Genomic DNA, 20770 nt, shown 5'->3' with positions numbered 1-20770 from the left:
AGTAAAAGAGAAACTCCAGAGCAGTAACCCTGGGACTGCTTTTGTAAATAAACAAAGGATATAATTTAAAAAATATACATTTATATATAATGTTTATATCATTCCTCAAAAAGGAGTTGTGGTTGGGCTTATGCTTGTTTCTGCTGAAACAGACTGTACACTTGTTTACTAGTAAATGAAAAATTAGGATATTTTCCCCTTAGTTATTAAAATCAGGTATACTGAATTATGCAACATGTATATGTTTAGATGTACGTGTACACCTGTGTGTTACAACAGTGATTCCCCCCCACTTCTATCTCATAAGCTCATTTACTCTGAAGTAATTTGTTCAACTGTTTTCAAAATAACTCATATTCTCACTCATATAATCTTTTCTTGTAAACTTGCTGTTCCAGCAAGGAGCACTGCACAGACCTGTGCTCCTTCTTCTAAGGAGCTCTGTTGAATTCCAGTCCCCTATTTTTGAAATCATAGGGCCCACACAACAATAGGGTCATATTTTGCATGACAAATTTCATTTCATGCCCTGAAGCCAGAGCTTCATAACACATTTGTGAGTCAGATAAAAGCCCAGAAATCAATGTTTAAGTGGCTTAGCAGTGACCAAGCTGCAGAACTGAAGATGGGACACAGCCGTGTAACACCAGCATTCCTCTGCAGAACTCCACAAACACAACTCAAATAAAGGAAAGGATCTGCCCACGAGTCTTCTCCACCACTTTTCAGGTTGATGGACCTTACAGTGTTTGAAAAGAGAGATGTTTGGAGGTCTCTAGGTCATGTAAAATAACTAGTTGGACTCTCTAGTCCTGCAAAATAAATCTGAACTTACCTTACTTCCTTGGAGAGTATCACTGAAGTTAGCAGGACAGTAAACACAAAGTAGAAATCCTCTAAAAGACCAGTGGCCTGAATGGGATGGGAAAATAACCTGCCTTGAAGGAACCTACACTTGTAGGAATCCTAAATCTCCCCGGGGGATCTGCTTAGCTGGCATTGGTAACATTTTCCATACTTTTTAATGTTTAGATTCTGCCTTTTAAGATTGTTTTTTGTCCTGCACCCACTAACAAAGTCATTGCTATTGTGAAGGACCAGCCATCAGAGAGTGACACACACAGCACACCACGACAGCCAGGAACAAAACCAGGTGCACAAACAAACTAAACATATGCATCTAGGGGAGAGGAATATCATGGGTCATGATAAATAGTTGGATCAAGCTCAGTGCTTTCTTTAAGTACTGACCTTAGCCACTACTGGCTGGTGGTGAGGCAGCCATCAGCATGCAAGGCACAGTTCTCACACTGTGAAGTTGTCAGTGTGGATACTGTAGGAGCTCTTTGGGGCCATGAAAAGCAAAGTCTTAACCAAGGATCTTAACCAAGATCCTCATAACAAGCTCAGTTGACAGGCTTATTTAAGGCTTCAGCCTTTCATTCCAAACCCCTCCAGCTGTCACAATGGTCACGTCAGCAGCAGGCTAATGTTTATTATGTTCTGGGTGATAAATCAGGCCCTAAAAGGAGAATTCTTGCATTTGCTATTCATTATCTCTTGTTCAGAGGGAAGGAATAAGGTAAGGAATTACCTTCTGATGTGGGTCTTTTTTATTAGCAACTCATATGTAACACTAGCTACATGCAAAAAGGATATTAAAGGTGTTCACCCAAACTACATGTTCCAAAGAATGTGATCTCCCATTGCTTAATATCTCTGGGATGAACGAAATCTTACATCCTAGTTTTTAAAACTGGCTGTTCTCTCATTGTAGGGACATACACACACACACACACACACATATGAATATTAACTAGGTCTCAGTTCAACTAGAGTATGTCTTAGTTCTACATCTTATATCCGCATACATGCTGCCTTTTGCAGTGAAGAGAGATAATATATATTTCTTTATGCTTAACCTTGTAGGTTAAAATAACCAGAATTTATTAAAATGTATTTGCATTTGCAGATTTCCCTCATCCAAAGGCCTCTTCCATGCAAAAAGATTCAAGGACATGTAGATTTACAAATCAAAGAATTGTCCTCTCAGTATGTAATTAGGCATGGGGAATTGAGGTCAGCACAAGAAATGGCCAGTGTACAGTTCTGAAAGAATATGACAGCTCTGCTGCTTTTCTCTTATCATCCTCTAACAACAGCTTTACAGAGCACAACTGAATCCACTTCTGTGCTGATCTATTTACTGTTCTACTTTTAATATTTAAGGCTTTACTTCTCTGATCACAGCTCCTGTTCGCTGCTGATTTAAATACACAGAAAGTAAAATGAAGTGTGCAACATTCCACTGGCATGTGCCCCAGTCTGGTGCTCTTCAAGAGACAAAGCCAGACAACCTTTATCTTCCTCAGAGATACCATTTGAAAAATTAAATATAGCTTAAGATGAGGTGCACATCTCATCTTAGAAATAAGGCTTTTTTTTTTTTTAATACCAAGTGAAATTTTCAGTAAATACATTAGGTTCACAAGTAAGCATAAAACAAGGAAAAAGGTGATGCCTCTCTTCCTTCAGACCCAAATACTGGCACACTGTGAGAGTCTGTCTGAAATTTCCCTCATCTGCCTCATGATCGTCATTTGGGGACCACTGAAGAGAAGACCCCCCCTGTCTAGAATCTCTGGCTCTGAAGGAGAAAGTCACATGCCAACAAGGCCCTGAGATCTGAGAGCATTGCTAAGTTATTGTTTTCACAGGTGTTGTTTGCTGTATGCTACACTGAGCCCAATGAGAAGAAGAAGGGGCACCGTGCCCTTTTTGCAACAGTAGCCTTGGAAGCTGTCCCACCTCTCGGCCTGGCTGGACTTCTGAGTTTCAGAGGGTCCCCTACAGAAGAACCTCACCTGTTTTACAACCACCATGACAGAAAAACTGAGATGTAAGAAGCCTCTCCATCAAAGACCGAGACATGAAACCCCTATGTGAGAAGGCCCCTCTCCTCCTTCCAAGGACTGGGACTGAAACCCCCAGCCTGGGGGAGGTGTGTGGGGAGGCAAGCTGACCAAAGTGAGATGTTTGCCTGCAGGTGTGACCACTGGACCAAGAAGACAATGGCTCTTGCTTACTGTTGAGAACATGGACTACCTGTTACATCTATTCCTTGTTGTACCTGTGCCCCCCCCCCTCACAATTTTCAATAATAAAAACCTCTGAGTTAGCTAGAGATTTTGAGATCTCCCCGACGTAACAGGTGAATCCTCAACTGGACTGGACCAAAGGACTTCATCTATACATTAGGTAGCTATATCCCCCTCCTCTCTCTCTCTTTTCTCTCTGTCTTTTTCTCTCCCTTAATCTCTCTATCGCATTTTGCTGGGGTCATTCAATAGAGATGCATTTGTTTTGATTAATACTGCAAATCCCCTGTGTTGCGTCGGTTCTTTTGCATCCTGAGATCAACCCACGAACCATCACGAAACCCATTTGTAAGGACGGATCGTGACACACACTTGGTGCAATTTTACTCTGAAAGGCGTTGAATATATGGTTTCAGTCACACTTGAAACATGAGAAGATATTTGTCATTTCAGCTGCTACCAGCATACAGAAATAAGTGGCTAACTCTTGCTTTTCATTTTAACTAAGTCCACGGTTCTATATTTTAAAAGGCACTTCTGGTTTAAGAGAGAAGCCAGGTGGGTTCCATTGTGACTCTGAGTTTAACTCAGTTTGCCAGAGCGTGGTGTGAGTAACAGCAGGGTGTGGGTCCAATCCCCCCACGGGCCATTCACTTAATTGGATTCACTGGATCCTTGTGAGTCCCTTCCAACGCAGAGTATTCTGTGATTTGGAAACTGATCTCATTGCTGTGCTCTCCAGTTCACTCACTCCTCTGTGTGCAACAAAGTGATGTCACTATCCATCTTGACATGGTATCAGACATTGACACCTGAGCAGCTACCACACATGGCTCATAAGAACCCATTTCACACACCTTCATAACCAGCCACTTGCTCCTCTGCCAGAAAGGAGGATAAAAACCCTTATGCTGAACCAGCTTTAGTCAGAACAATGAGACTATACTGAGGTAACACAACGTTACCTCACTGACACTGATGCGAGCTGCAGTGTCATCAGCAGCTGACCAATTTCATAATCCTTAAAAGCACTGGGGATTACTAATGCTTTTCTTTTTCTAAAGCTACAAGTGACCTGTAGAATGCCAGACACTCACATTTTCTAAAAATACCTCCAATGTAAACTGGACAGCAGAGATTATGCTACAGGGCTTCTTTCAAGGTCACTTGCAAGATGCTTGCCATGGCTCTATTATCCTTCATTTCAGTTTTGTCATTGGCAGCATTCTGTATTTTGCAAAACATCATCAGCAACCATGCATGCCTGTGAGCTCCAAACAGTAATAAATTCCATTCCCACAATGGGGTATCATACTCTTTTCCTCACTTCTGATCAGCATTCTGAAGGGAAGGAAAACAGCCATTGCAGTAGAAATTACTTCTTTGTTCACAGAGTGCTTTGTCAAATACAATGCACTCCACCTCTCCTCTCAGGTCTCATATCTGAATGCTAGTGCTTCCATTTTATGATCCAAGAAATAGTATACACTAGCTGCAGTCTTTTCTCTGATGGGGGATGAAGAAAATCAATAAAGACACATTCTTGAAGGAGACCCAAAACCACAGGGACAAGCAAAATACAAACCTCCACCTTCTTAAGAAACTACCTTTACTAATTTTATATGATAGAATCATGCACAGCACTTACCAAAGGTTACAGCTACAATGCTGACTTATTTTACCCATCTGCTGAAGAAATCCCATGCTTTACTGCTGCAGACTTGACTCAGTTTCCTCTTGAGCCAGCCAGTCACTATGATCTGCATCCCTCTGCATCTTTATATAGCAGATAACACTGGGTGTAACCAGCTATATTTAAATGTCTTTATCTTGTGAAAGGTTTGTGTGCAAAGAATTGAAATTAAAACAGAGATTTGTCTTAATTCTTTACATCATTGCAGCCTCTGACCAGCAGCATAGCCCCCTGTTGTAAAAGTAACTCTACCCATACTGACATCCCCACATTTTCTAAAATGCAATTATGTGTATTAATCCAGCATCTTAAGGCACTAGCTTAGACTTAAATATAAACTAATTTTACCCAAAGCTGAAGTGGACACAAGAAGTGTCTTATAAAGCCCACACCTCCCTCCCCCATGAAGATGGCGAGTATACAGAATAAAGTTATTCCAAAGGGATAAAAACATATGTCCGTTCATTCCCTTCACCTCTGTATGGAAAACTGCTGGGAGTACTTTCATTAAACAGCCAGGAGCATGCAGTGATCACAGTACTGTGGAAAAAAGTACAAGGCTTCTGTTTCAAGTCATTCCGTGACAAAAGGGTAGATCATACCGTTGACATAGAAGTAAGTAATTTCTAATTACTAACAACATTTGCAACACTGCTGATTACAAGGCCATGAAATTTGGAGTAACAGTGGACAATGCAATCAACAGCATGCCCAACACCATGCACATGTATTTTCCCAAAATTTTAATGAAAGAAGGTATCTTTTGAATAATGTAGCATGAAAAGGAGGCTGAGAAGAGACCCTATTGCTCATTACAACTACCTGTAAGGAGGTTGTAGCAAGGTGGGGTTGGCCTCTTCTCCAAGGTAACAAGTGACAACATAAGAGGAAACGGCCTCAAGTTGTGCCAAGGGGGGTTAGGATTGGATATGAAGAAAACTTTCTTCACCAAAATGGTTTCAAGCTTTAGAACAGGCTGCCCAGGGAGGTGGTTAAGTCACCACCCCAGAGGTATTTAAAAGATGTATGGCTGTGGCTCTTAGGGACATGGCTTAGTGGTGGACTTGGCAGTGCTGGTTAATGCTTGGACTCAACGACTTTAAGGGTTTTTCCAACCTAAACCATTCTACAATCATGTGAGTGCAGAGTCTAAGGATGCAATGCTGCACGAGTCCCAGGGCAGTAGCCATCACCTCTGCACTGTATCACACACTTTTGCTGCATTACATACACACCACACATGCACTAAACACGGGATGCCCAAAGTATCAGGAAGAGCCCAGAAACACTGCAGCAATTTCTCTGTAATCTTCAGCAAATCACTTGTGTTATGGCCTGCACTGTGTAAACTGCAGCTTTATGAAAAGCTTGTCACCTCTTCTGATTACAATACTTACTTTTTCTGAAAGACTAGAACTTGCAAAGCAATGGAAAATGCTACATTTAGTTTCCTTTACCATCCTGGTTTATTACCAGGGTTAGATTCTCCAGCTTCACAGGGGCTGAGCGAGCATCTCCAATTTCATAGTGGAAAACAGCAAGTCCCATTCTAGATGGTAGCAGCTACTTTTTATTTTACATGAGACTGGACTATTCAAAACAGCTCATCCACTGTATCATAAAACTTCATAATAAATTTCACTATCTATAAAATGTTGATTAGTCATGCGGCAATCTGTAATAAAATCCCATAAATGCCACAAAGCTGCACCCTGCTGATTTACATTGCACTTACAGAGAAAAAAGAGCCCAATATATAACTTCATGCTTTATTGTTGCACTATTGCCACATTGACAATTACAGCAAATTTCTTTTGCAGTTATTTCAAGGTAACATCTGAACATCTCCTGTGCTTATATGCTATTGCAACATATTTTAAAAGTATCAATAACCATCAGTAAGAAATCCAGTTCACCAGTTATGATTATTTTGGAAAAGGTAATGCTTTGGTAAGGACATCTATGTATAAACATGGATACCTCCCAACAATATATAGCTTTCATAGAGAGACATTTTCTAATCATATATGAATTTCTGCGCTCTAAAAGCCACTAAAGCTATCTTAAGAGCCATACCTCATTGTACAAACTTACATATCTATCTAAGTAATCAAAGACAAAAATCAGGTATGGTCTATATATGCTGTATATATTGCATTAATAACCAGGAGCAGTAGTTTGTAATTTGAATGTATCCATGCTCCTAAATTTTACTGTCAGAATGGAGATGTGGTGTGGCTTTCAAAGCTGTTTTTATCTATTACAAGTCATGGAGCAGAGGTACCCAGCCCCACCTCACCGTGTGTCTCCACACCGAGGTTTAGTTTCCCACTGCAGTCAGTGGAGCCAAGAGCAATCCAGCTCATCCTGAAAGACTCTTCCCTTTGGGCAATGGTGCCATACCTAAGCTCTGCTGACCCTCCTGACTGCACCACCACTGACTACACCGGGCTCTAGGCACTGCTTCAGAGGCAGGCACAGCAGGAGGCAGAGCTGGATCCCACCCAGCTCCCCCTGAGGCCAGCAGGTACCGGAGGTGACGGCGACGCTCTGCTCCGCTCCATCGCCGACGCAGCACTCGGACAGCTACGGCTGCACCACCAACCACCGCCTGTCCCGTGCCTGCAAACATTCCTGCCAGCAAATCATCTCCTGCACAGATTCCAACGGGCTCAGCCACGCTACCCTTATGAATGAGTTGCTCAGGTGTGAATCACTTGTACACTCATAAGCAGCTACAAACAAGGCCTCTGCTGCACCGACATCAGAAACAGAAAGCAGATTTGAAAAGTTAGGCATATTCTAATACAGAATAATTCTTACAAACAACACTCGTTCCTTAAGGCAAGTATGGTTTCTAATCAAATTGAAAATAAGGACTGCATATGTAGATTGTACATCCTTCCTTGGGTTTAGAATAAGTATGTCCATGCATATAATTTGTAAAACATCATTTCCATTTCAAGCCTACGAAGAGATGGAAATGTCAGGTCCCTTGCACCCACACAAAGTGAGTTGTTCCACTTGTGAAATGGGCCATATTTCCCATTATTTTGTTGCTGTTGTTTTAAATCAGCTACTCGGGAAATAATTATTAAATCTACAGAATATTTAAAAAATAATAATTTCTAAACTTTCCACACTGTTTTTAAACCATAAATGAACTGCTACAGCCCCAAGTGACCTTAACATTTCAGTCATTTGCCAGGTGAATGGCTGCAACATTAGCTCCCACTTTTTTGACATCATTAGAAACTTTATAAACCTGGAGGCTTTATAAACCAAAGGCTGTATTGTATTTATAGTCAGTTAAAAACAGAAGGACACTTTAAAATAGGTAGAATGTATGAAACTTTTTTCCTGGTTTTTACAGAGGTGAGTTACGGAAGGAAAATGACAGAGCTAAGTGATTTTGAACTGAGAAATTAAGTGATTTAATTATCTGGTAAAAAAAAACCTGATTGCTCTGTTTGGAAATAACTTTCTTTTTACTCCCTCATATCACTACTGTATTTCAGAATAAGAACACTAGGAAAAAAAATTATGTACAAAAGAGATTGGATCATAAACATATTTACTAATGGTACCTCTTAGTTTCAAAAGGTGATCTCAAATTCTAAATTAAAAAAAGGAAACAGATTTTTCACCAACTTATTTTAAGTTCAATATGGAGGGTCATGAACTCCTTCAGCTTGCTATTGAAATGTGAAATCATCACCTCAAAAATACAGCCCCCAGTGAGACCCATGAGATTACAAATGAGTTGTCTACAGCAGCAGTGTTCTTGTAATTCTGATTTCTCTCTCCTCTCCTTTCCCACAGACCACCAGAGGGAAAAATCTCAGCAAGACTGTGTGAGTGCAAAGGGGTGTAAAGAAGATTCAGCTGGATCTCTGCCCACTTGAGAATGTAGCGGGGCCCTATCATCATCTCCCTGCTTGAATCCAGAGGGCACTGGGGTGGAACACTGTAGGATACTGAAGACTGCAAGGGTTCTACATAATCAAGACAACCACTGACTTCTGTCTCAACACACCCAACAAACTCCCTCCAGACAGTAAAGGTACCAGTACAAAAGGGCTGTTCTTCCTCACTGGCTTAGCATAAAAACTACATTAACTATCTGCTACTGTGAGTCCACAACTAAAAGTACAAATTTTAAGCCCATTAATCATATTACTCATACTGAAGTTTTTATCTTGGCAATAAGAAAATCTTATAAAAAAGCACCCCTGATCAGCAAATACCCAAAACAGAATTTTCCATCTGGGATAACAACTGAGCAATGTCTTCATTCTTATTAACCCTTGAGAATTAAAGTAAAAGAAACAGCATACTATTTTAGATGTCAATTTTACAGATTTGACAGTGTGAATACTAAAGGGTTTTTGTCTTCTCTTGAAAACATTCACTGAAGCAGGCTGGCAGAGATCCTGGCGGGAGCTCACTTGCGAGGCTGGTGGATGTGCGGTTTGACGTGCTGTGGGTGGGGAAGCTTCTCCACAGAAGGATGTGGCTTCTGATGAGCCACCTGAGCTGCAGCTGGAGGGAAGTCCTTATCACCCTGTTTGAAGAACACAGCAGGAAAAGTTTAAGGAATCTTAAAAGTGTACTTTCCAGTTATAATTGATGTAAATTCTAAAAACTGTGAAAATCAGATGAAAAACAGTGTTGCATGTTACTTTGGGGTCCCCTTTTACACATTTTATGTTTTTATTCTTATTAGCCAACTTCAAAATTTTTCTTATGTAAGCTTCATTTCTTCCAGTTACACACACTATCCAATAATAAGGTATCTTAATGTGACTCCAAGGGAAAAAAAATCAAAATATTCCTATCTTCAGATGTGTTTGGTTTCAAAGAAGCCACTAGAAAGACTAGACTATTTTAAAAGTAAGTTAAGGCAGCATGAAAAATACCTGCACAAAAAGCCTGCTGCAGGAATCAGAATTGTAGAATGGCCTGGGTTGGAAGCAATCTTAAAGATCATCCAGTTCCAACATCAATGCCATGGGCAGGGATGCCCTCCACTAGACCAGGTTGTTCAGGACCCCATCCTGAGGGATGCAGTTAAGTCAACCCAAGGCCTTCTCTTTTCCAGACTAAACAAAGCCAGTTTCTTTAGGAAGAAAGCAGGATCTAAAACTACTTATGACTCAACTCTTAGGGATGGCTGGCTTTGAAGTTTAACATGCTCTTTTAACCAGGTTAGCTGTCAGGTCCTGCTGCTGAGCAGTCTCAGTCCAGGTGACCCATATGTCACCTAATTACCATTGCCATTTCTATGGTCAGTCCCATGAGGCTTTCAAAAAGCAACAGGAAACAAATACTATCAGTGCTCAGTGACAGGGGGACAATAGTGAAGAGGGACACAACTTCCCTCTTCAGAAAGCGGGACAAACATATAGGCCAGAAGCTCTGGCTCACAGGGCAACAACCTTACACTGTTTTGTTTTGGTTTCGTTTAATCACTATGTTAACTTGTTACATTTTATAACTTTTACTCTCCTCCAACGTGCTTCCAGTGTTCAAAGATCTGCTCTCCTCAGACTCAACATTTTCTGCCTTCTCTCCCCCGATGCTGCCAATTGCCCATTCCTTATGGGCTGAGGAAAATGGCATCAGCTCACTCTTTCCTATGGGATCTGACACAAGCATAGCGTCTTACAGTAAAGCAAACTACAACCCCCTGTGATGTAAGGTAACCACCACATAAAGCCATGACAAAAACCCTGCCACAATGCACAAATTACTGATCACATGATTAATGGCTAGTTAATAGTAAGGATTTACAGGTCCTGCCTGCTCTTAAAGTCCAGGGAATAACACCCTGAATCCCAAGTACCTCAAGGCACAATATGGCAGCTGAAACATACTATCTTCAAGCATGTCACCTTACAGGCAGGAGGGCTGCTCCTCATCACAGATCAAGCTACAGCAGCAGTTTAATATGCAGCTGCTTCCAAAGGAAATGAATACAGTAATATCTAGCTTAGATATAAAAGGATGATCCAATAAACTTAAAGTGCTAAAATTCAAAGAAAAACAGTGGAAATAATTTCAATGAATAATTTCAATTTTACACAAACCCAGAAAGAATGGTCAAAGGGCCTTACATGAATATAGAAAACACAAAGCCTCCTCTCACAAAAGAGGAAGGGGTATGAAAAAGATTAATTTTGCTCTGATTCGAGGTAATTCTGAAAAGCTTACAGTAGTTTTGCTATGACTGAGAGAAATTTACTGATAATCTTACCCTAGCAATGACACCAGAGATGAACACTGCTGGCTTAGGTGGGCTGAAAAAAATAAGAGAGATCATTTGTATCACTTATTTAGAAGGTAAAAATGAAAAGGAAATCACACATACAATGCAAAAAAAAAGGTGGCATTTTTTGAAACCCATTAATGTTTCAAACAACAAGACAAATTTTCTCTTCAAATGACTATTGCTTTAGTAGTACTTACTGCAGCCAAAACCAGACCTTTAGGTTTTGGCTGCTATTACTTCACCATGATTGTGACAGAAGTAAGAGGCTAGTCCAACAATACTGCTCCTTAAAGCTGAGTCTTTGTTTGCACTGGTTTCTTAATCCTCACATTTTATACATAAACTGCCAGCAGTAGTTTAGTGTTTTTGTATTGCACAATGAAAACTGTAGCTGGACTAAAGTCACTGCTGTGTTAGAGAATAAAATAAATTTCAAGTTTACATCTGTCAATCGAACAAATGAGGATTCTGAGTCTCAGAAAGAGCAACAGACTGTACTTTAAATTGCAGATATTCAAGCAGGTAGTCTATTACAAGAAAAAGAAACATGTCTGTAATCAAACAAATATTAAAAAACATAAAGCAAAGCCTTTCCTGGTTTTTCATTTGCAGACCCTCCATCCACACCAACAGGAACAGACTCTCCACAGCCAGAGTTCTCTGTAGCTTGGTCAGCACAAGCCACTGGTTTCCCTGATCTCCTGAAGTGACCACCTCTACCTGGAGGCTACAGCACAGCCACGTCCAACTGCTCGCCCTGCTGGCACTGCCAGAGTCTGAATTACATACACAGCAACCTTAGTGCCTCTGGGGCAGGTAAAACCACACATCTGCATGGAGTCTGCAGAAGGGCTGGGACCTGGAGCTCCAGAAAATCTCCACAATAGGGGTAATTCTCCTGTAAGAAAACCATGTAACCTGAGGCACTGCAGAGGGAAGCAGAGTGGGGAGCTGAAGGTGTCCCTCCCCATGAGAACATCTGTAACTGAGGACTCAGAGCAGGTCCATTAACCTGGACCACAAGAAGGGTTCTACCCCGAGATGTTACAGCTCACAAGGCTGGAACAACACAAAGCACACACAAATCAAATGACTTATTAGAGGAATGATAGTGATTACTATGATGCACTTTACAACTACACAGCTTGTAAAAATTTATTAACATATTGTTGTGTGAAGTTAAGATAACAAGCAGCACAGTATTAGACTTGTTATAATGAACTCATAAATATTGCCTGAGCCCTGCTTAAGTCATGGTATTGCTGCTCAGTCTCTGAACAGCCTGGTTATTTAACAAGGCTCAGCATCCCTCCTAGAAATTTTTAAAAAGTCAGAAAGACAAGGTTAGAAAAAAAAGGAGAAAGGAAGAGAGTTCTGCTCTAAAATACTTTCATGGAAGAATAACAGTGATATTTCCTGCCATAAGAAGTAGCATTTTAATAGCTGTATTAGACTTTTTCAATCCAATTTTCTGTCAGTACAAACTAATAACAAGCAAAGATCAATAGCGAAACATTTCCATTTCATTCTAATTATACTGAGCCAATTAGTATGTTACACTCTGCATGAGACTTACTGGATACCGAGTAACAAACTCAAAAAAATAACTCTGACTGAGAAAATACAGATGTACTGCAGTGGCTCAAGGTACAAGTCACACACACCATGACATTAAAAAGGAAATGAACAGTAAATGAAAAAGAAAAAAAGTATGACAATTTACTCTTCAACTAGACATGGAATCTGGCTTTAGTCACACTCAGAGAAACTGTTTTTTGCTTGACATTATATTATTAACAATACTGGATGGTGAAAAAGTCAAATCAGATGGATTTTTTTTTAATATTCTTAACATGACCTTTCAATGTTCATTATGCTGGGATGATGCATGAAATTCACATCAACATTTCCCCAGCAGAGCCTGCATTTGCTGAATGTGCCATGAGCTGTTCTTCAACTACCACACTGTATTATCTGCTGTGCAGTTCATAATTCTTACTTTAAAAACAAGTGTAATGTTCTATGGCTTTGGCCAAAAATGACAACCAGAAGGAATCTCTTGCATAATGGTCATTTCAAACACATCTTTTACCACTGCAAATTACAAATATCTGCTTAGAAACCCCAGCCTCCTGTTGAAATGTCATGTTATTCATGTTCACAGGGCCCAAACTTACAAGTGTTAAGTCTCCTAAGTATATGATAGAGCTGGATATGGTTAGACTATTTGGCAGATTTCTGTATTTATTTTAATTTAATTATATGTTCTTTTGTCTCAGGAATTAGGCTGAAGATCCTGTAAAGATCACTGTCATTTTCAGGTAAGCTAAAATCCAGTCTCAGGTTTATGCTTCAGGTAGTACTTCAGAAGCAGCTAGCACATCTTTATAAAGAAGACCAAAGTCAGCAGTACCACTTTCCTAGTAAAAACTGTATTTTTCAGACACAAAGCATTTATCTTGAGCACTATCACAACATAACATATGCAGCCTTGTTTGTATGCAGTGGGTTCTGTGACTGTCTTTAGTTACACTGCCTTGGAAACAGGATGCTGATTAGGCTCTCCCAAAGGTGTGTGGTAAGCACCAAAACACCTCATTTAGGGTTCATGTAGGACACTCTAGGACAGTGCTGACACACAGACAGCAACCTAACAGGAAATCAGAGTTGCAAAAGGGATCTACTCCCCGATGCAGCTGGAACAGTATTCTCCTTGACTTTCCCCCTGGTTTGTCATCTCCATGGATTTTGACTGGACTCTCCCTGCTCCATACTAGATTTCCAATTTTTAAATGGAAGAACTAATGGGAATGCTGACCCAGCTTCCAGCTCAAGCACCTCTACCCTCCATCCACAAAGATCTTGCAGAAACCCTGGCACTTGTTTCTGGCTGCCCCAGGTTTCCATGATCAGCTGCAGGTGCACACGGTAATGAGGCTTCACCTCTCTATTTAACTTGTTACACAGGAAAAATGCTTCACTCCCACAGAAGACACACCAGCTTAATAGGAAGTTCATTTCCATGTATTAATTATCCAGTAGCAGGGAAAAAGACCAAAAGCTGGCCAGAAATTGGAATGATTGAGTGTGTTGGTATTTATGTCCTATGTCAAGCCACTGGCTTTCCTTACATTTCTACCAGATTACATTGTTTCAGAAAAAATCTTAAAAAAATTAGTATTATTCATTATCTTTGATGATCTATAGAACCAGACCAGAGTATATATAATCACACATCTATACTAATGAAGAATTCAACAGATCAGAGAAAGGCTTGGATAATCAGTCACTGATTCATGCTTTAATTTCATTCCTAATGAGAGAAATCTTTCCACAGATGAACTTTGTCATAATAAATTCAATCTCTACTGCCAGACTCCCAAATCATGGGCTTTTGTGGACCCAGATTAGCTGCCAGGACCATAACTCTGTAATTGCACTCTGAGACATCTACTGGGATTGCAGTGTTGCAACATCACTCATTATCTTTCCCAAGAACTTCCTGAAAATAGAAACAAAAATGGAAAACAGGCACAGGCTATCATTGCTACATTTATAAAGCACTTTTAAGTGCTTTAAATTCTATTGGTGTTTTATACAAAGCACAACCTACATTTCCAGTATTTTGTAAGCTGTGATGGTTTTTCTGAGGATATACTTAATCTGATGAAAATCGGTTTGACAGATGTTGTTTTGAAGATGCATCATTCCTTTGTCTAGGCATCAGTAAACAAGAAAGCAAAAAAAATTTATTTCTGACAAAACCTGATTTTGTTTATACATATATGTGCTTTACAGCTATTTAATGCACACATTTATTTAAAGTTAATGAATAGTCACAGCTGATACTGTGTAAGGAACACAGTTTTGTGCTTGCCAAGACTGGTTAGTGTTTGTGTCAATACTTTCAAAGCAAATCCTTATTTTGTTCTAACATATGGAGAAAAAGAACACATCTGTTAAGATCTAAGTGTTCAGAGAACTTACCCTGATTTTACATGTGCGATGCTGCACCTGTTTAACATCAGATTCTCTACTGGATTCATTTGTCCTGACTGTTCAAATAGAATAGATTTCTATTATTCCATAATACTTAGCTCAAATAGGATCTTTATCTGACACGGAAGGTAAATCACAAAGAAGATGAAATAACTTGCAAAGATCATTAACTAGATGAAACGAGGCATTAATAATACTAAAATCTTGTGTCTTCACCTCAGAGGGATTGGTTGAACTGAAGTATGACAGACATAGTATAAAGACAAACACAGTGACACAGGAGTCACTGTGAAATCTCCTAGAGGCCACAGAACACACATAGAGCAGATGAGGATTTATCCAACTCCATTAAAACAGAGACCCTGACTAAATCAGTTTTGTAATTCAACAGGGAAATTTACAGTTAACTGTATCTATCTCTATCTATAAATGCAGTGAAGGTGTGCACATATGTGCAGAGGCTGTGCACGTATGCACACAGAGATGACACAAATTCACAGCTGTTTCAGAGTGGGCCCAAATGCAGAACAAAGCAGAGCACATTGCTGTGGGGGGATGAACACCTGCAGCCACGCTGGTGTTTGGTGCACCCAAATTACCTACTGCATCCCTTATCTGATAGGATGGAATGCATATAATGCTGGCTTCCTGCAGAAGTTTGAACAGCAGATCCAATCTGGAGGAAGGAATGTGAGCACTCCTCACAGTGCAATCCAAACCAAAGGGCTCCATTCAGAGTTGACAAAACCAGGAAAAACCCCCAAACATTGCTGCTGTCCACACAAACATAAAAGCTCCTAAAAAGGGAAGTGGGTCTCACTGCAGCCACAGTGGAGAAGGTAAGTGCCCCATGTACACTGGCGATCAGAAAAATCAAAATAACGTACCAAGACAAAGAAAGAATGAGAAAAAGCAATAGTAAAAATAGTAGCTCACAGTATACCTCTATTAAAAGATAGTATTCAGACCAGGAACACCATAAGTGAAGAACAAGAACAAAAAATATAGCTGGAAAAGATAGCTTAGAGAGAACCAAGAACTCACATAAGGAGACAGCTAAGAACTCTTAGGATATAGTACACAAAGGAGTAGACAATAGTGGTCTCATCTAACTTCGTTACAGTATAAGTAGAAAGTGACACTTGCAGAAGACTAAATTTAAAATTAATAGCAGATACCTTTAAAATAGATTGAAATGTAGAACCTCCTGAAAATAAGGCATCAATCTCAAAATTTCCACTACGCCAACATTCAAAACAGGTTAGCCTACTTTAAAAAGGACAAAACTACATAGATGCAAGGCTTTTATTAGACTGGATGATTTTTTTTTTGGTCAAAATATGTTAGACTAAAGTTAAATCATTAAAACTGCATTAAACTAATCTTCTAGATGCAATTATTCATATTTAGGATTAAAGAATGGGAATGACTCATATTTATCTTTTCATATTTGTGGGAATTAATGGTATGTCTTAACACTGGTGATCACCTTTTGCTCTTTTAAGTAAGCCTGGCAAACAGATATATGGAAACTATAAATACACGTTTTTCAGACTTTGAAACCAGAAATTACATCATCATTTTTAACTACCCAAGAACAATGCTGGACTTTGTGACTTGATGTTTCCTTGTTTTAATCAAATCATCCACTGGCATATACTGTGACTCATAGTTGGCCTACAGCTGTGGAAAGCAAAGGAGCAATTTCTGTGACAGGCACTGGAAAAAACAAAGGAGAAATTCCTGCAAACCAAAGAGATTACAGCACAGCACCTGGGGCTGCACCCAGCTCCCTGACCATTCAGGCAAAGGCAGCACACAGACAGCACACCCTTGCCCCTCCAGCAACCCAAAACAGCAAGGACTTGAAAAGTGAGCACAACCTTCCACTGATCAGCTCGCCTTTATTTCCCTGCTCATTTCCAAATAAACTCCATTCACTTTCCTCACAATTAACTTAGGCAAGCAAAATGAAAACCATATATGAAATATTATGATCTGCAGTTACTCATTGATTCCCCAACTGCTTCCTAATGAGAGCAAGTTTTGTGGGTTTTTACTTTTTTCCTGGCATGATATCCACTCCATGAACAGGTTCCCCAAGTATTCTGAGCAGAATTTCCTTTTCAGTCAACAAAACATCATACTTTAATCCTGCCCTTCTATTTCTGCAATTGAAAGTATTGTGCCCAGTTGTTCAAATCATTCACCTTAATCTTCAAGGTTGTTTGGGAATTTGTATTTTCTGGTTATGAACCATGAACATTAACTAGTTTTAGTTTCAATCTAATGCTTCTCTAAAGATGTCCAGATATGTCATTACAGGGGTGCTTATTTGAATTTACAGAGTTGCCTTTGATTTTGGCATTGTCTGCAAAAATAAATTCTAAGATGATTAAAACCACACTGAGATGATTAAAATCACACTTCTCAGCAACAGAACAAAACTAACAAGCAGCCTGCTCATCAGCTTGCTTGAAATAATTTCCTGTTGGTTGTAATACGTTTAGATTATCAATTTTATGGACAGAGAAGTAATAATTAGTCTGACTGACTACCAGAGGGAAATGTTTTAGCTGATTGCGTGGGGACATACAGTATCTGATATTCTACGATTATTTATTGTGTTTGAGGTCATTTATCTGCCAAAGCTTTCAGATCTTTAGGATCATCCACAAGATGGCACTGTTGAACCTCAGAGTCTCCTGGAGATGAAGGAGGGAACAACCTCAAAAATATCCAGGTGCTGCAGAAAATACTTAAACAAGTAAAAAGCAGTACTTCCCCTTGATGACAAATCCTGACAAAACACAGTGCATACACAAATACACACAAAATTCTTACACATACCTACAGATGCTACTTTGGGATATAACTTTCCTGTGTGTATTAGGCTGTGCCCTGATACACCCCAAGAGAACGCAACGCCCTATCAGGAAATTTTAATTACTATTTATTTTGCTATTCACATACAAGCAAATCGAGTGTACTGATCTTTTAATGAGGTGGTAAATGACTGGCCATTACATTTAATAGCAACTGATTGACATTCATTATTCTTACATTCACTATTAAGGCATTGCAGCATATGGCCTGATTAATCTTACCAGCCTCTCATTCATCTTTTTAGTTCAAGTATAACCCATAAAAAGAAATTATTTAAGAAAGAGATCCACCATCTCTTATCTATATTGTTGTACATATTGCTATCAGAGAATAAATTTCTCTTTCAAGCTGCCTTCTGATCACAAAATGAAGATTTAAGTATTTCACCTTTTCCATAGACTCAGAGGATTTAGAAATAGTCCGCAATTCTCCAACTGCTGGTTGATTTATAAAGGTTTCATCCTGTTATTGCAGTATCTCCATTAGCTCTTAGTGAACACCAATGACCAACTACTCACATGCAGCTACTACAGCATCAGCCCACTTAATAATCTTTAAACTACTTAACTGTGGAAAAAAGAGAGCTATGAAAACTGACATAAAGTAAGTAGTGCTTAAATGGTGATGCAACTCCAAGGAAACTCTAAAATAAGGAAAGAAATAGGGTAGACTTCAAGCATTTGCAAAATTATCAAAGACCATGGTTCAAAAGGGAGAGAAGACCAAATCTTCCATATGTTTGTCAGGTGCTGAAGTGCATCCCTGTGCACGTTCCCATGAGAGCAATGCACTTTCATGCTGAGAATATCATGAGCATGGGCCTGCACTGCAGCGTCTTGGCTACAGAGATGTAGGGGTCAGTTGTGGCCCTGTTGTACTCCTCCATCTCTCAACAGATGAAAGATGGAGTGCAACTGGAAGAACAGCTTGATGCTGTACTAGAAATAGAGGATGTCAGTGCAGTGAGAAAAACACAAGAAGACAGAAGCTGAGAAGGTGTAAATCTCATCATTTCTGCCCAGATGAAGCTGTGTTTGTCTCAGAGCCACACAGCAGTGGCCCGAAATTTCCCAACCTTTCCTGTTAAGAGTTCATAACCTGAATCTTGCTTTCCAATGTTTCACAGTATTAATCATTCAGTAGATGTGCACCTTTCACTCTCCTACTGCTTTGAGCAATTGCAGTATCATTTGTTATTATCCCCAAAACCAGTGCAGACATGAAGTCAAGTATGCAGGTGTCTGCACATGCATAAATACTACATCACCTTCCACAGCCATACAACTGTAGTGAGAAGCCTTCTCAACCCAAATTTACACTGTGCATTCTGAATGGTTTACATTCTACCGTTGCACCCTACTATTATGTGAAGCTCTCCAAAGGAAATGTCTCTGCCCATAGCAAAAGGGACCAGAAGGAATTTCTTGTCCATTTCAATAGGCCACTCCTGGGGAAGCTCTGACCATGATAAAGGATGCTGTTGGAAGGTCATGAAGGTACTCTGGTAGTATCAGATGCCAGCTGAAGATTGTGTAAGCTGACTGCTCTTAGTCAAAAACTCGCTTTAGTTCAAACCCTGCCAAAGTTATCGACACAATTTTCCCTATTCTCCAGTGGCAAGTGGAGTCATAAATCATGTCATCCAGACAGAGAGAACATTCTTTAAGTATGCAATTTTATATTCAGGGCTCACATAGGAGCAACAGAAGATGGAATTAAGAAATGTTTTTAACTTAACGGCTTACTTTTAATAGCAAGAAACCCCCTAGTCCCTAATACACTTAGCCCAGATAGGTTTTTACTGTGACACAAGACAAGGAACGAAGTTCTCTCAAAAGGATTCAGACACAGGTGCATCTTCATTTAAATGAACTTGTTGAAGTATAATTTTTCCACAGAGAAGCTGACCTCCATTGACCTGAGAGGAAGCAACCACTTGATTCCTCTACTACCATTACAGTGCCTGTGCTGAGAGGTGGTGGTTGGAAAGGCAGCATCATTTTCCATCTAGAAACATCCAGTCCCCTGAACACTACCAGAACAGGCTGTTTCTTCCTTCCATATTAATCTTATGGGTTTAATCTGGAAGGTCAATATCAGATATTACTACAATCATCTGCAAAACTTCCACTGTCAGTGGGACTGGGACTTGGTGCTATGAAAATACACAGAAAATAACCTTCAGGAAATCAATAGCAATGGGATTCAAAGCATTGTAATCTGAAGGATGTCAAGAGGAGTTCTTAGACACTAAGCTTTCACTCTGTGTGAAATAAATGTCTAGCTTTTTAAAGTGATAATAGAAGCCATGACAATTCAAACGGATAACAGATCAATGTGCTGTTAAATCTGAATATAGTACTAAAGTAGTACCCATTCATTCAATGGGATGGAGAAATCTTAAAGCAACTACAAACTCCTGAATGTCAATACCACTAGTGATTTTTCTGTTAATCAAAGAAGAATGACTGCTACTTTTCTAGTTCAATCTCTTAGATCTGCCACTTCTTGGTGTTCTATTTGTTTGAATCGCTTTAGTAACAGCAAAAGCAGTTCATTTCCTTAAAGAAGCACCACAGCACCTGCAGGATGGCAGCTGACTACCTGGCAGAATTACCTTCTACCATACAGAGCAGGGTTAGACTACATTTTTTCTGTTTGTGATGCACATCTTTGCTTCTTCACTTTGCTTCTATGGGACAAATAGATATCAGCCTCTCTGAGGAATGAAAATAAAACACGCATGCACAGTCTCAGCTGAGCTTACATTTATTAAGCAGCAGCAGTACTAGTGGTTCTTCATGCTGCCAGTTTGTACTAGTA

The 20770-nt window shown here is 39.7% G+C and overlaps 1 protein-coding gene across 1 annotated transcript in view; it reads right to left on the bottom strand.

Moving 5' to 3' along the window:
• Positions 1–6546: 6546 nt before the first annotated feature.
• DAP (death associated protein) overlaps positions 6547–20770 on the bottom strand; it is a 51448-nt gene continuing 37224 nt past the window's right edge. Inside the window, exons 3-4 of the mRNA XM_066545665.1 lie at positions 11048–11090; positions 6547–9355 (exon numbers count right to left, since the gene is read on the bottom strand). Coding sequence (XP_066401762.1) covers positions 9236–9355; positions 11048–11090 — 163 coding nt within the window. The 3' untranslated portion in view covers positions 6547–9235. The remainder of the gene's footprint in view (positions 9356–11047; positions 11091–20770) is intronic.

This window comes from Molothrus aeneus, chromosome 1 (genome assembly GCF_037042795.1).
Source record: "Molothrus aeneus isolate 106 chromosome 1, BPBGC_Maene_1.0, whole genome shotgun sequence".
Classification (NCBI taxonomy): domain Eukaryota; kingdom Metazoa; phylum Chordata; class Aves; order Passeriformes; family Icteridae; genus Molothrus; species Molothrus aeneus.
Note: the sequence above shows the minus strand (reverse complement) of the source record. Positions and strands in the feature narration are given on the sequence as shown.